At 49.7% G+C, this 12500-nt stretch overlaps 1 protein-coding gene across 8 annotated transcripts in view; it reads right to left on the bottom strand.

The window, feature by feature from the left end:
- The window catches only part of rptor (regulatory associated protein of MTOR, complex 1), a 79683-nt gene that overhangs the window by 22345 nt on the left and 44838 nt on the right, over positions 1-12500 (bottom strand). For all 8 annotated transcript variants that reach the window (XM_035525601.1, XM_035525603.1, XM_035525628.1 and 5 more), the window contains 10 exons: positions 10610-10693; positions 9303-9413; positions 9089-9163; positions 8827-8892; positions 7786-7977; positions 7456-7596; positions 7157-7277; positions 6409-6549; positions 5481-5636; positions 1461-1579 (listed from right to left, as the gene is read on the bottom strand). In XM_035525601.1, the coding sequence (XP_035381494.1) occupies positions 1461-1579; positions 5481-5636; positions 6409-6549; positions 7157-7277; positions 7456-7596; positions 7786-7977; positions 8827-8892; positions 9089-9163; positions 9303-9413; positions 10610-10693 (1206 nt within the window). The remainder of the gene's footprint in view (positions 1-1460; positions 1580-5480; positions 5637-6408; positions 6550-7156; positions 7278-7455; positions 7597-7785; positions 7978-8826; positions 8893-9088; positions 9164-9302; positions 9414-10609; positions 10694-12500) is intronic.

Raw genomic sequence — 12500 nt, 5'->3', positions numbered from 1 at the left:
TCTTGTGCTATATAGACGGCCTTGCCCGCAACACAGTGGATTAACTCAGTGTTTGCTCTTGGCCAGGACAACAGCTCTCCTTTCCTAGAATTCTCATTTGGTATTCTCTTTATCGTTCCCTTAGAAGCAAACCACTGTCTCCACTGTAATACATTCAACACTGTTTCACTATGTGAAAAAGGGAATAAAATATACCTTGGACGAAAAATAACCTTTGTGTAAAAAAGGGGGAAAAAGCATTTCTGCTTAGTTTTATGAATGTAAACTCAGAGTAAAATATCATATATTAGGGCTGTTCTGCTGATCTGATTTAACACGATGTTAAAGCAAAATTTAACACCCTGGATGGTGGTGGAGGAGACAATGACCTGACAGACACCAGTCTGGGACAGACTCAACTACTAATGATCAGGGAGAGACAGCAGGTTTGGGCAATACTTCCTCACACACACACACAGACACACACACACACAGACACAGACACACACACACACACACACAGACACAGTGGTGACGTGACTCGGTGCCTGATCTACGTCTCTTGCAAAATGCGATGTGCTAACCACCACAAACATGTCAAAAACTGCACAGCAGGACACCTACAGAGGCAATTAACTACAATTTATGCCTGATTTAATGCCTAACGATTATCATCATACTCATAAATAATGCAAATCTAGAATATCGAGTTTCCTGCCACAAACACTCCCCGGATACCTAAACTTTACATTTACAAAGTGTTATAACTACGCAATAAACAGATTATGACCATGTCAGGCATGTATTATGCGCAAGCGCCCAGCTGGAAGTGACGCTCCCATGCGGCAGGCCTGACTCGCACTCGGACGGCGGAGAGCAGAAGGCTGGAGAGTGGTGCTTCAGCGCCCGAAGGCCTTGCGCATCGCGGGGCTTTGAGATGAACAGGACAGGGCAGTTGCCGTGGGGAGAGACCCCCTACAGACTGGAGGACAGGGCTCATGGACCGAAAAGGATGGAGAGACGGAGAGAGACTAAGTGAGAGCAAGAGAGGGAGACCGTGTCGCTCAGCTACCATCAGTCTGCCCACATTTAGAAATGGAGAGAGCAGGGAGAGTCTGCAGTGGGTGTTGAGTAGGCGTAAGACGTGTGCACACGTACATTTATAATGATGGAAGACAGTCTTGGAATAACAATCTTGCCCACAAACACTCCAAAATAATCCCATTAGGGCATGAAATTGATTTGAGGAGAGGGGGGGGTCTTCTGGTACACCGCAGTGAAGTTGAAATGAGGTAAGAGGGTCCCGTGGCGCACCATAATGAAGTGGATATGAGGAGAGGCGTCCTACGGCGCACCGTACTGGAGCTGATGTAAGGGAAAGGTGCTCCGTAGGGCACTTCAGAGTGGATGTGAGGGTCTCACAGTGTACCTCGAGAGGAGTGAGCGGATATGATGAGCATGTCCCGCGTCCCGTGCCGTACCTTATACGCAATGCTGTTAAGGACCTTCATGGCCAGGTCGGACACTTCGGGAAACGGGTCGGCAGCCAGGTGTAACAGAACCCTCCAGATCTGAGTGTACACGCTGTTGAAGGACACGCCTGCAGAGGGAGGGAAAGACAGAGGGGAAGATAACGTCATCTTCCGTAGGTGTCGGTGAAACCCTGTAGCTGAAGTAAGCTGCTAAACCTGCGCTACAAGATTCCCATTCACCATGGAAACATGGAAACGGGGAAGGGGGAAATGGAGCGTGGCTGTGCCGGTACAGGAGTCTGGAGCGTCTGCTGTCGGGACGCACTCAACTCCTTGATGGGACGTGATCCATCATGGATCAGACGCTGATATTTAAACTTCATCACTGAGTATGATAGAATGGCGATAAATCATGATGACATTAACGTGCTGTGCGTGGTGTTAGGCCTCCTCAATGCCCTCAAGTGCACTTATTCCTTTTGTCGTGCGCCAAATGTCGCCACTTGTGGCGGTCAATTTTGCATTCATGCGTGCAAGCGCGCACACACACACACACACACACACACACACAGGAAATGAGCTCATCCATGCATGCGAGGTCCCCAGAACCTCGAGCGTGACTATTGGTTCGGTGTGCTGTGTGTGTGTGTGTGTGTGTGTGTGTGTGTGTGCCTGTGCTGTGTCTCTATTTGCTACCCAGTGGTTGCAGTGTGTGTGTGTATAACCATGTGAGGCTGTATGTGTGTGTGCATGCATGTGTGGGTGTGCGCGTGTGCATGCGTGGATGTGTGTGAGCCCTCGAGTGTGGCAGGCTTCCAGAGTCATTGAGATTCAGAGTGTGTGTGCCATCTTGCCCCACAATCAATCCAGGGAGTTTCTTAAACTTAAACTCTGGGAAAAACCCTTCAAGCACAAATGCGCACACACACACACACACTTCTGTATGTGTCTCTCTCTCAATCTCCCTCACACACACACACACACACACACACACACACACACACACACACACACACACACACACACACACACTCCTTTCTCACACACACCTCTTTTCCTCACTCATACACACTCACACCCTCATTCTGCCTCAGAGCTAAAGGTGCAAACCCTCACAAAACTCATGCCCGATCACAAGCGCAAACTGTTCCCAGATCAGCTTCAAACTGAAAACTGTTTTAAGGCCCCACCACTATGAAGTGGGAGGAAATGCCCAAGTAGTCTGAGATCAGAAGGCAACAGCCCCATATCATACCCAGCACACACCCACACCGAAGCTCAATTAAATCAAAACAATGGAGGCGGAGCACTGCTACGAGCAATTCATAATAATGGCTCATGGAAATGTCTCCGTAATGAAAGCACTGAAATATTAATGAGAACCTGTCACAGTGATTTGGCTCCAGGAGAGCACTCGACACTTCAGGGGGTTATGATACTTATACGCTGACATCACGGTTTCTTCATCAGTGTCTTTTAAATTCTCACACACACACACACACGCACACACACACACACACACGTGTATATATATTGGAGTTTAGACTGACACGTGTACACTAACGAGTGCACACTAACGAGCTCTTATGGATGAACACCTCTTCCGGTGCAGAGAAGGAACTAATCCATTTGGCCACTGCTGCTGGACAGTTTGTGCGTTCGTGTTGTAAGGGGTCCCGTGCCCCGGTCTCGCAGAGCCTGATGCAGCAGTTTGAGACACTGTGCATAACGGGACACAGGATTCCGCTGAGAGGCAGGAAGTGGTCATGTGGTGTGTAGGCGCACGTTCCTGCTGGCACCCTGCTGAGATGTGAGGAGCCTCCCACGGACACAGAACGCCTGAACCTCAAACCGCCAAACTTACAACTTTGTTTCTGATGAGTTTTTTTAGAGCACACACACACACACACACACACACACACACACACACACACAAACAAAAGCATACATACATACAGCATATCAGCGGACTTACTTAAAGCAGCATCTCTGTGCAGGAATCCTGCTATTGAGACTCCCAGCTTGCTGTACTGTGGTTTGGTTTGTTTTTAATTTATTGGGGCTGTTGGCCTACATGAATTACATCACCATTAAAAAAAACAAAAACCCTGACAACCTACTAAAGGTCCTTCTCCGTCGAACACCTCGCGTACGAGTCTCTAAAACCGTTCTCTACCGGTCACATGGTTCGGCTGACAACTTCAGAATGGTCCTAGGTGTTTTAATGTTTACGCGGGTGTTTGTTGGTGTTTGCCAGTGGACGTGGTGGTCTCTGTGAGATGTTTAAAGACCCCCATCCCCCACTGAAGCAGCCCCTGGTGGGGGTTATGTAAGATGTAGGCAGAGGGGAAACAGTGGGAGCAAGAGGAAGCTGAAGATAGGCCAGAGAAAAGGGGGCGGGGCATTCTCAGGCACGGACCACGGGAGGCGTTTATATAGACTATAACGCTGCATGAAAAAGTGTAGTGATCCTTGCCATAAAACACCAGGACACTGGGCAGAGCTTCTGAACACAGAGACTAATATTAAGCACAGAAACACACAAGCACGCACAGGACACAGTAATTTTGCAGCGGCTGGAAACTCCCCAGGCACCATGTGCCCACACCTGCAGCTCAACTTTCTCTCAGTATTACACATATTTGTGGTTCTGTTTCCTTCCTCATCTGATGTGATTTACTGACTGTAACTGAAACCAGCACCTTCCGAATTGCTTTATGCATCATTCCTTCCTATTTTCATGATGATTTGGCAGCACCTTACGTAAACATGATGTGTGTGTGCATGCACGTATGGGTGGGTGTTTGGGAGCGAGAGAAACAATGCGAGAAAAGGACCGAGAATAAGATATGGAGATTGAGTATAACAGAGAAGAGCCAAAACCCACCGAAAGCTGAGGAAAACTTGCATGAGAGCATGGTGTGTAGGGGACTGCTGATTGGTTAAAAACAGAACCATGATGATTGGATAAAAGCTGTAGGAGCATGCCGATTGGTTAATGGGCAAGTGAAATGAGCCAAAAGCTAAAAGTGATGAGAATGTAAGAGATGAACCACATCAGTTGCAATAATCCTGTCGTAACATCCCTGACAAAGAGCCCTATAAACGTGCGATGGCTGGTGGAGGCATATTACCTTACACACCATCACACGCTCGGAGAGGGGTGATTCTGCACAGAATGGCAACCTAAAAGCCCCTCAAATCCACAGACACAGCCAAGGTATTATGAGCACAACGCAGAAATGTCAGTTCAAAAAGGCAGCGGTGAGGGGAGAGAGAGAGAACGGTAGAGCACAAGAGCAAGTGAGAGTGTGTGTGTGTGAGAGAGCGTGAATGAGAGCGAGTGTGTGTCTCTCCTCGGAGGAGACACCGGCCCTAAAAAGGCTAGCGCGCTAGCACGCTAACCGGCACGCTGGAGACCGTTAGCTTCATCTGATTTGCATAACGGTCGTGGGTAATTACTAATGTCGCTTGCAGCCTGGCACTTGTATGGTAGTCGTGTTGTGTTACTTTCTCATGACGGTACGTGTAAATTATGTTACAGTTCTGGTGTCCATTTCCTGAAGGTGTGAGATACGTCAGGCTGCTTGACTTGCTGCTTGTGTTCCGTCTCTGTGTTACTGACCCCGATATCTCAGATAACTAGATATAAATGAGAAGACAGATGGTGGATGACCCCCTAATCCAGAAGCTTCCGTGGTACCTCAGGAAGGGCGGCGGGTGTGATGGCACGCACACACACACACACACACACACACACACACACACACACACACACACAGACACACACACAGACACACACACAGACACACACACAGACACACACACAGACACACACACAGACACACACAGACACACACAGACACACACAGACACACACAGACCTACTGGTCTGTAGTGGCAGTCTGCAGTCAAAATCCATTGACACTGGGTTGGGAGCTGCACCTCCCGGCAACCAGGAGGCGCTGCTGCGAGATGGAGGAATCGTGTACTGCCCCGGGGGGCGAGCGGGCGTGCGGCCCCACTCACCGATGAGCGAGTTGAGGGAGGAGTAGGAGCTGACGCGCCTCATCTTGTCGATGGTCTCGAAGGACAGCAGGTACTCGTCGTTGTCGGGACTGCCCAGCGTACTGCTGGCACTACTGCTGGCACTCAGGTTGCCAGGGGAGAAGGTCACGGGCCCACCTGGAGCACACGTGCACAAAAACATCACACCAACAGCTGGGCCGATCTCTCGGCTGGGCTGAGAGGAACTGAATATTAACTAAGCACATACCTAACGCACAGACCTGCTCACAGCTTGAGTCTAATGTAACGTAATGTAATCTAATGTAATGTAATGCAATCTAATAGTCTGGTCCAGGTTTCTAGGTGATTCAGGGGAGCCTCTCAGCTCTGCAGACGTCCAAGTTGTCTTCTCCGACAAACCTGAATTATGTCATAATTCACAGAGATTAAAAACAGAGGAAACGTGTCCTGACCCTGAGTGATCGAGGTGCGTGACGTTAACACACAGGGTTCGTTTCAGAGCGGCTCAGCTGTCCTCTGGCACGTCAGCAGTGACACGGCCAGTCAAGATCAAATCAAGATGTCACTCCTAAATCTTTGACTCGGGGTTAATGGTTGTTACCTCAGAACGAAAAACTATTTTGTTTCATTACAACAAAATAATGTTTTTGTAGACTGAGGCCCCGTACGTTGACCTGACTCTAGTCTCCTTGGATACGGAGTCCACTATTAGTACGAGGTTAAGGGAGTAGTTACAATGACGTGCGGATCACAGAGTCCTGCAGGTGGAGAAAAAGATCCAGAAGAATCCGGAACGCCTTCTGGCACTTGGGGTTGATAACAGGTCATGTGTTCGATCCCAGCTGACAGCTACTCGCACTGTGTCTCTAAACCAAGCACCCGAGTCCCTCCCCCCATGGATGGTGGGGCGTGTGTGCGAGGAGCTCACCCTCCTCGTTGAGGTTGAGGTTCTGCAGGCTTTTGTTCAGGTTACGAGCAGTGGTGGCCGCTCGGATGTTCGTGTAGGAGTTGACGGGGCGCAGACGCGGCAGGGTTGGGCCATCCCTCACTGGGGTCAGGTTCCCCGGCTCTGGAAGGGTGCGAGCCGCCATTTACGGTTATGAAAAGGCCCTTTCGACATGTCCCGAGAAACACAGACTGCAGAGAGCGCGTGACTGGGATTCCGTGTGTCGTCTGTAGGTGTCGGGAGACTAGCAACTGCACAGACTCAGCAGGGACACGGTTTATTGATGTGCTCAATTGACTCAGGGTAAGTCAAAGAAAGGCTAATTGCAGAAATGTTGAAATATTTGTTTCGAGTCGAGGTGCCTAGCTCTGTTTGCAAAGTTTAAAGCTACAGTCAACAGGCTCATGTCGTGTGACTTGGATAAGGTGGATTTTACAGCACATTGGGATTATGACATATGTTATAAGATTATATTTCAGAGTGGTCACTGTGGACACAGGAATTCATCACAGAGTTCCTATTTTGTTCATAAATATTACCAGTTAAGTGCAGTTGCAAAAGCATATTATATATATACATACATTTTGATTTTTACAGGTTCAAGCTTGTGAGAGGGGACATGCAATTCAAAACTGTACAGAAAACACAAAACCCTATGCTGAAACACACCACCATACAGCTGTGTCTGACTAATGATAGGAGGGATGTGTGTGTGTGCGTGTGCCTGTACCTGTAGTGTTGCCAGGTGAGGGCACTGCATAGTTTTTCTCCTCCTCCATAAACTGCAGCGCCACAGTGCAGAAGTTGCTCTCGTACTGAACCACCAGGTGGCTCAGAGCCACAACCAGCTCCTGCAACGGTTACCAAGCGCCAACACAGTCAGGAAACGCAGGTAAACTAATGCGGGCATGCTAGCAAAATCAGCAGAGCAGAAATGTCAACACAGGTAGGCGAGGCCAGCAAGGTCAGCACAGACGCAGGTGTGCTAGAACAGGTCAATTAACGCAGGTTTGCAGCTGTGCTCCTCACCTTCCTGACCACAGGGCTGCCGTCGTTGATGAGCTGGGCCAGCATCATGGCCACGTTGTGGTCGATAGTGGTGGAGTGGTCAGTCCGCTCAGCCGAGTTCCCCACGAAGGTTCCCAGGGCAAAGACGGCCGCGCACCGAACCTGTGCGACACGGTGGGTGTGTCAACCATGCCGCGCCTTTATACTGGAGATAAATCGCACTGCCACCCAACTGGAGACCAGAACCAAGACTGGGAGTGGATAGAAACGACCCAGTGGAGCCATAGGACCGTATAGGACTACACTGCCAGTCCTGTTGAGTGTGTGCGCGTGGGGGGGGGGGGCGAGTACCTCGGGGATGGGGTCAGACAGGAGACTGTAGAGCTTCTCATGGGCGCTGTCCCGCACCCCGCACCAGCGGGCCGAGTCAAAGTTCTGCCAGATCCGGCCGAGGCAGATAGCCACCCACTGGCGGAGGAGGGGGTGGGGGTCGCTCAGCTGCTCCAGACAGATGGAGATGAGGTTACCCTGGAGACAGGCCTCCTGCAGGGTGAGGAAGACACGACGGCATGGGTTAGCGAGGCGCCGAGCAGACAGGTCAGAGGTCATACTAAAACTCTCTGGTAGCTTGGCATGCTTCGGGAGTACACAAGGCACCGTTGGCAGAAAAATGTAAGCCTGTTTTTTGTATTAACCTATATAGATAGAAAGCCTACCAGTACACAATAGAAAAATTGTTTACAAATTATTTTAAATGATTTAATACGCCATTCCCATTAAATAATTTAATCAGGTAGAACCATGAGACAAGACAAATTCTTGCATGCACATGACATCCCGGAATGTTCCAGAAAGTACTAAAACAGTCTTAATAACAGGAAGACAGCGGTTACTCAAGGAACCTTCAGGTCCAGTCCTGCAGAACATTTACATTTATGAACAACTTACAATTATGAGTACAACTTGAGCAATTGAGGGTTAAGGGTCTTGCTCTGGGGCCCAACAGAGGCAACTTAGCAGTGGTGGGGCTTGAACCAGCAAACTTCTGATTACAAGTCCAGTACCTTAAACACTAAGCTACCATTGCACATAGAACACTACACAGTTTAGGGTCAGTGATGTAACATGACGCCCAGTTCAGCTCACGAACTGCCAGGGGGGCCTCGGGGTCAACACACAGCACTGATAGGTCAAACTGGTACAGGGATGGGTCACAGACTTGCGAGATACCGTGGAGTCCTGCAGTTTTATCTGGAGCTGAAGTGCCATCACCGACGCATGCCAGACTTGGATTGGACTGTGTTTTTCTCTTCGTCTAATTTTCGCTACCGTGTGTGCGTGCTCATTCAGGGGACGAGCAGGACACGTTTTTTCCGCCGCTCACGAACCCACCTGTCCCGTGTTGTAGTTGTTGACAATCACAGCCAAAATGAAGACAGCCATGGTCCGATGTTCCGCCTGCCAAATAAGTCAGGACACCGTGAGTCACGGAAGCTGACAATGAGTCACTCCGTAAAAAAAACACCAACACCACAAACAAATAATAAATAAGCCCTCAAACCAAGACCTGGCTGGTCCGTGCGCATGACGTGATGTCAGGAAACTGAACGCAGGACTGGACAGATATTGTGAGGCACATGTGGGGAAAACTTACCGGCATGTACGGGTCAGCCAGGACGGACAGGAAGTACTTATGACCGTTGTCCTTCACCAGATCAGCCTGGCAGGACTGCAGAGAGGAAGGGGAGGGGAAAGAGGGAAAGAACAGAGGAGTGTCAGAAGAGAGAGATGAGAGGATGAGTGCGACACGATGAGTGAGAAAGATTTAATAAAACTGGATCTTCTGAATCCATTGGTCGGGATCTTACGCTGTCCACGGCCAGGATCTTGGCCCAGATGAAGACGAGGAGAGGACGAAGCTCTCTCGCTGAGCTCTGGAGCAACTTAAGAACATAGGGGAAGATTCCAACAGAGAGAGCCTGGATCAGGAAAAGAGGGGGAGGGGGAGAGGAGGAGGAGGGAGAGAGAGAGAGAGAGAGAGAGAGAGAGAGAGAGAGAGAGAGAGAAGGGCATGAGGGAGAGTGGAAGAAGGGGGGAGAATTCACACGCAGAATTCACTTTTCGCTAGTCATTTCATCATTTCTTGGTAACATACAAGACACCTGCTTAAAATACTTCACTGATCACTAACACAACATTTTAAAGTACAGTATAACCCCGGAGAAGAGAAGCAGTGGGTGGAGAGCAAGGGACTGAGCCTATAACATTTAGGGAGCGAGGGAGTGAGGGAGCCAGCCCATAACATTTAGGGAGCGAGGGAGCGAGCCCATAACATTTAGGGAGCGAGCCCATAACATTTAGGGAGCGAGCCCATAACATTCACATTTACGGCATTTAGCTGACGCTTTTTATCCAAAGCGACTTACAATTATGACTTGAGCAATTGATGGTTAAGGGTCTTGCTCAGGGGCCCAACAGTGGTATCTTGGCAGTGGTGGGGCTTGAACCAGCAACCTTCCCATTACAAGTCAAGTAGCTGAACCACTGAGCTACTGCTGCGCCCATAACAGAGGGTGGAGAGGATGGGAGTGAGCCCATAACAGAGGGCCTTGTTTTGGTCTCTGTCCACTTGATGTGAGACGTGACTGATGAAGGACAGACAGACCCGCTGCTCCCACTACAACGCAACATATGAGCTCTGAAGGGCTCGAACCAAACACCACGCTTGGCTAACGCCCAACCAGAAGCCGGACGGGGACAAGGAAAGCCTGGCCTTTGGTTGCGGCCTTGGTCCTAGTTACAAAAAACCCCCCACTTTTTTTTTTCTTTTTTGGGGCTGTTTGAGATGCTGTAGAAAAAGCACGAATCACAGCACGACACTTTTTTAAAAAATGTACCTTTCCGCTCTTTTTCTACCTCTGCCTCCCTCCCTCTCTCTCTCCCTCCCTCCCTCCCTCTCTCTCCCTCCTCCCATGGGAACTCTTGCTGATAACTGTGACCAGTTAGCGCGTTGGAACATCAACGTTTATCTCCACCGCCTTTCACAACAAGCCTGTTTTACTGACATAAATAATTAACCAAGTAAACATCAACCACTTTACAATTAACTTTTTGTGTGTGTGTGTGTGTGTGTGTGTGTGTGTGTGTGTGTGTGTGTGTGTGTGTGTAACCTTACCAAGCTCACAGCCCACGGCCCCAGGTCCAGAAAGCGGCCCAGCAGGTCCAACGCCCGCAATCTGTGCACCTGGCTCAGGAGGACCTGAAAGAGAACCGTGGGGTGCAGTGAGAAGGGACCTCAAAGACGAGCTCATGTCTGAGTGCTGGCAAGTCAACACAGAGCTAGAGGACACACCACCACAGACAATCCCACCCACTGCCCACTTCTGCTCCGGTGTACTGAGCCCAGATCAACATTTCATTTTCATGAATACGTCCCGCGGCAACGTTTGCAGGGTGACATTGTGGTGGACACGAGGGGACCTAGACAGTTGAGGGGCGGCGAGGGAGTCGGAGATTATGAGAAACACACACACACACACACACACGGATCTGAACTGAGGAACCCAGTGAAAAAAGCAGTGTTTTACGCTGCATTGGCAGGCTATTTTGTTATTCATTTTGTTTAAAAATAACCCAGATATATAGCCCATAAACAAAACACAAGCGTGCACACGCTCTCTCAAACAAAAAGATTTAAAAAAACAACAACAACAACAACAACAGGTGTTGTGGCTGTCACATACTATCCACATGCTGCTGTTATTTAATTATTACTCAGCTGTGTGTGTGTGGCTTATGGCTTATTTCTTTAATTACATCATACAGAGTGTATGTCTGTATGGGCTGGGAAATTCATTTTGCAACACATATGTACACGCACTGTGTGTTACAATACTTAGGCATTACCGTGTGTGTGTGTGTGTGTGTGAGCTAAAACACAAACCAGAAATTATTTCTGCATCTTTCAAGCCTTTGATTCTAAGCCCTATTAGAGCTTTAAACTGTTACGCTAAAGCCCTGTGTGTGTGTGTGTGTGTGTGTGTGTGTGTGTGTGTGTGTGTGTGTGTGTGTGTGTGTGTGTGTGTGTGTGTGTGTGTGCGCGTGCCCACACACGGCTGGCATGGGGCATCTGGGAGGCAGCAAGAGGCCGCACGGCCAGCTCCCCGAGTGAACAGCAACATGCTGAGCATGAGGACCGGAGCAGGAGGACTGCCCACAACACTGCCTGCACAGAAAGACACACAGAAGGGGCCCTGCTTCACCCGTACGTCCCACACGAAAACACACCACCCAAAACTGCCATCCAACATGCCCCAAACTGCCCCTTAACATAACGCCTGTGCCAAAACACCAAAAACTGCCCCTTCACCCACACTACCCATGCATAAACCCACAGACTGCCCTTAGACTCATCCTACCCACACACAAACACAAGAAACTATACCCCCCTCCACTCACAAACACGAAACTGCCTCTTCACCACCGACACTAGCCCTCCCACCCATCCACCCACAACCTCCTGCTGTGGTGCGCGTGTGAAACTGAAGCCTCTGCCAATGGAGGGCGCCACCCCACAGTGAGGTTATTATTAGAGCGCGTCAGAGCACTGACCGTGAAATCTCCCAGCAGCAGACCGGTGGTTCAGTTGTGCCAGGGTTACCCTTAATGCTCAGAGAAACACCCAAGGTGGGGGAGAGAGAGAGCGCATGAGCGAGAGAGTGGGTGGAGAGAGAGGGTGGTCTGGTTGATTCCGACTGTGGCCAAATGGTAGGATTACTCAATGTTTATGTGTATTCAGTGTGTGTGTGATTGCGTGTGTGCATGTGTGTGACAGAACGAACGAGAATGTGAGTATATAAGTGCATGTGATGGAGAGAGAGAGAGCGAGAGGGAGAGGGAGAGAGAGAGAGAGAGAGTGTGTGTGGAGGAGAAGTGAGAAAGCCAACAGAGTTTAAGTTGGGGATAAAGTGATCGTCCATCTGTGTTAAAACCCCAGGCTCTGTCCGGCCAGGACCGCACACACCCAACACCCCGCCCCCTACAGGACGCCCCGACGCCCATCCTTG

This window comes from Electrophorus electricus, chromosome 1, assembly GCF_013358815.1.
Source record: "Electrophorus electricus isolate fEleEle1 chromosome 1, fEleEle1.pri, whole genome shotgun sequence".
NCBI lineage: Eukaryota > Metazoa > Chordata > Actinopteri > Gymnotiformes > Gymnotidae > Electrophorus > Electrophorus electricus.
This window is presented reverse-complemented; position numbering and strand designations above follow the sequence as displayed.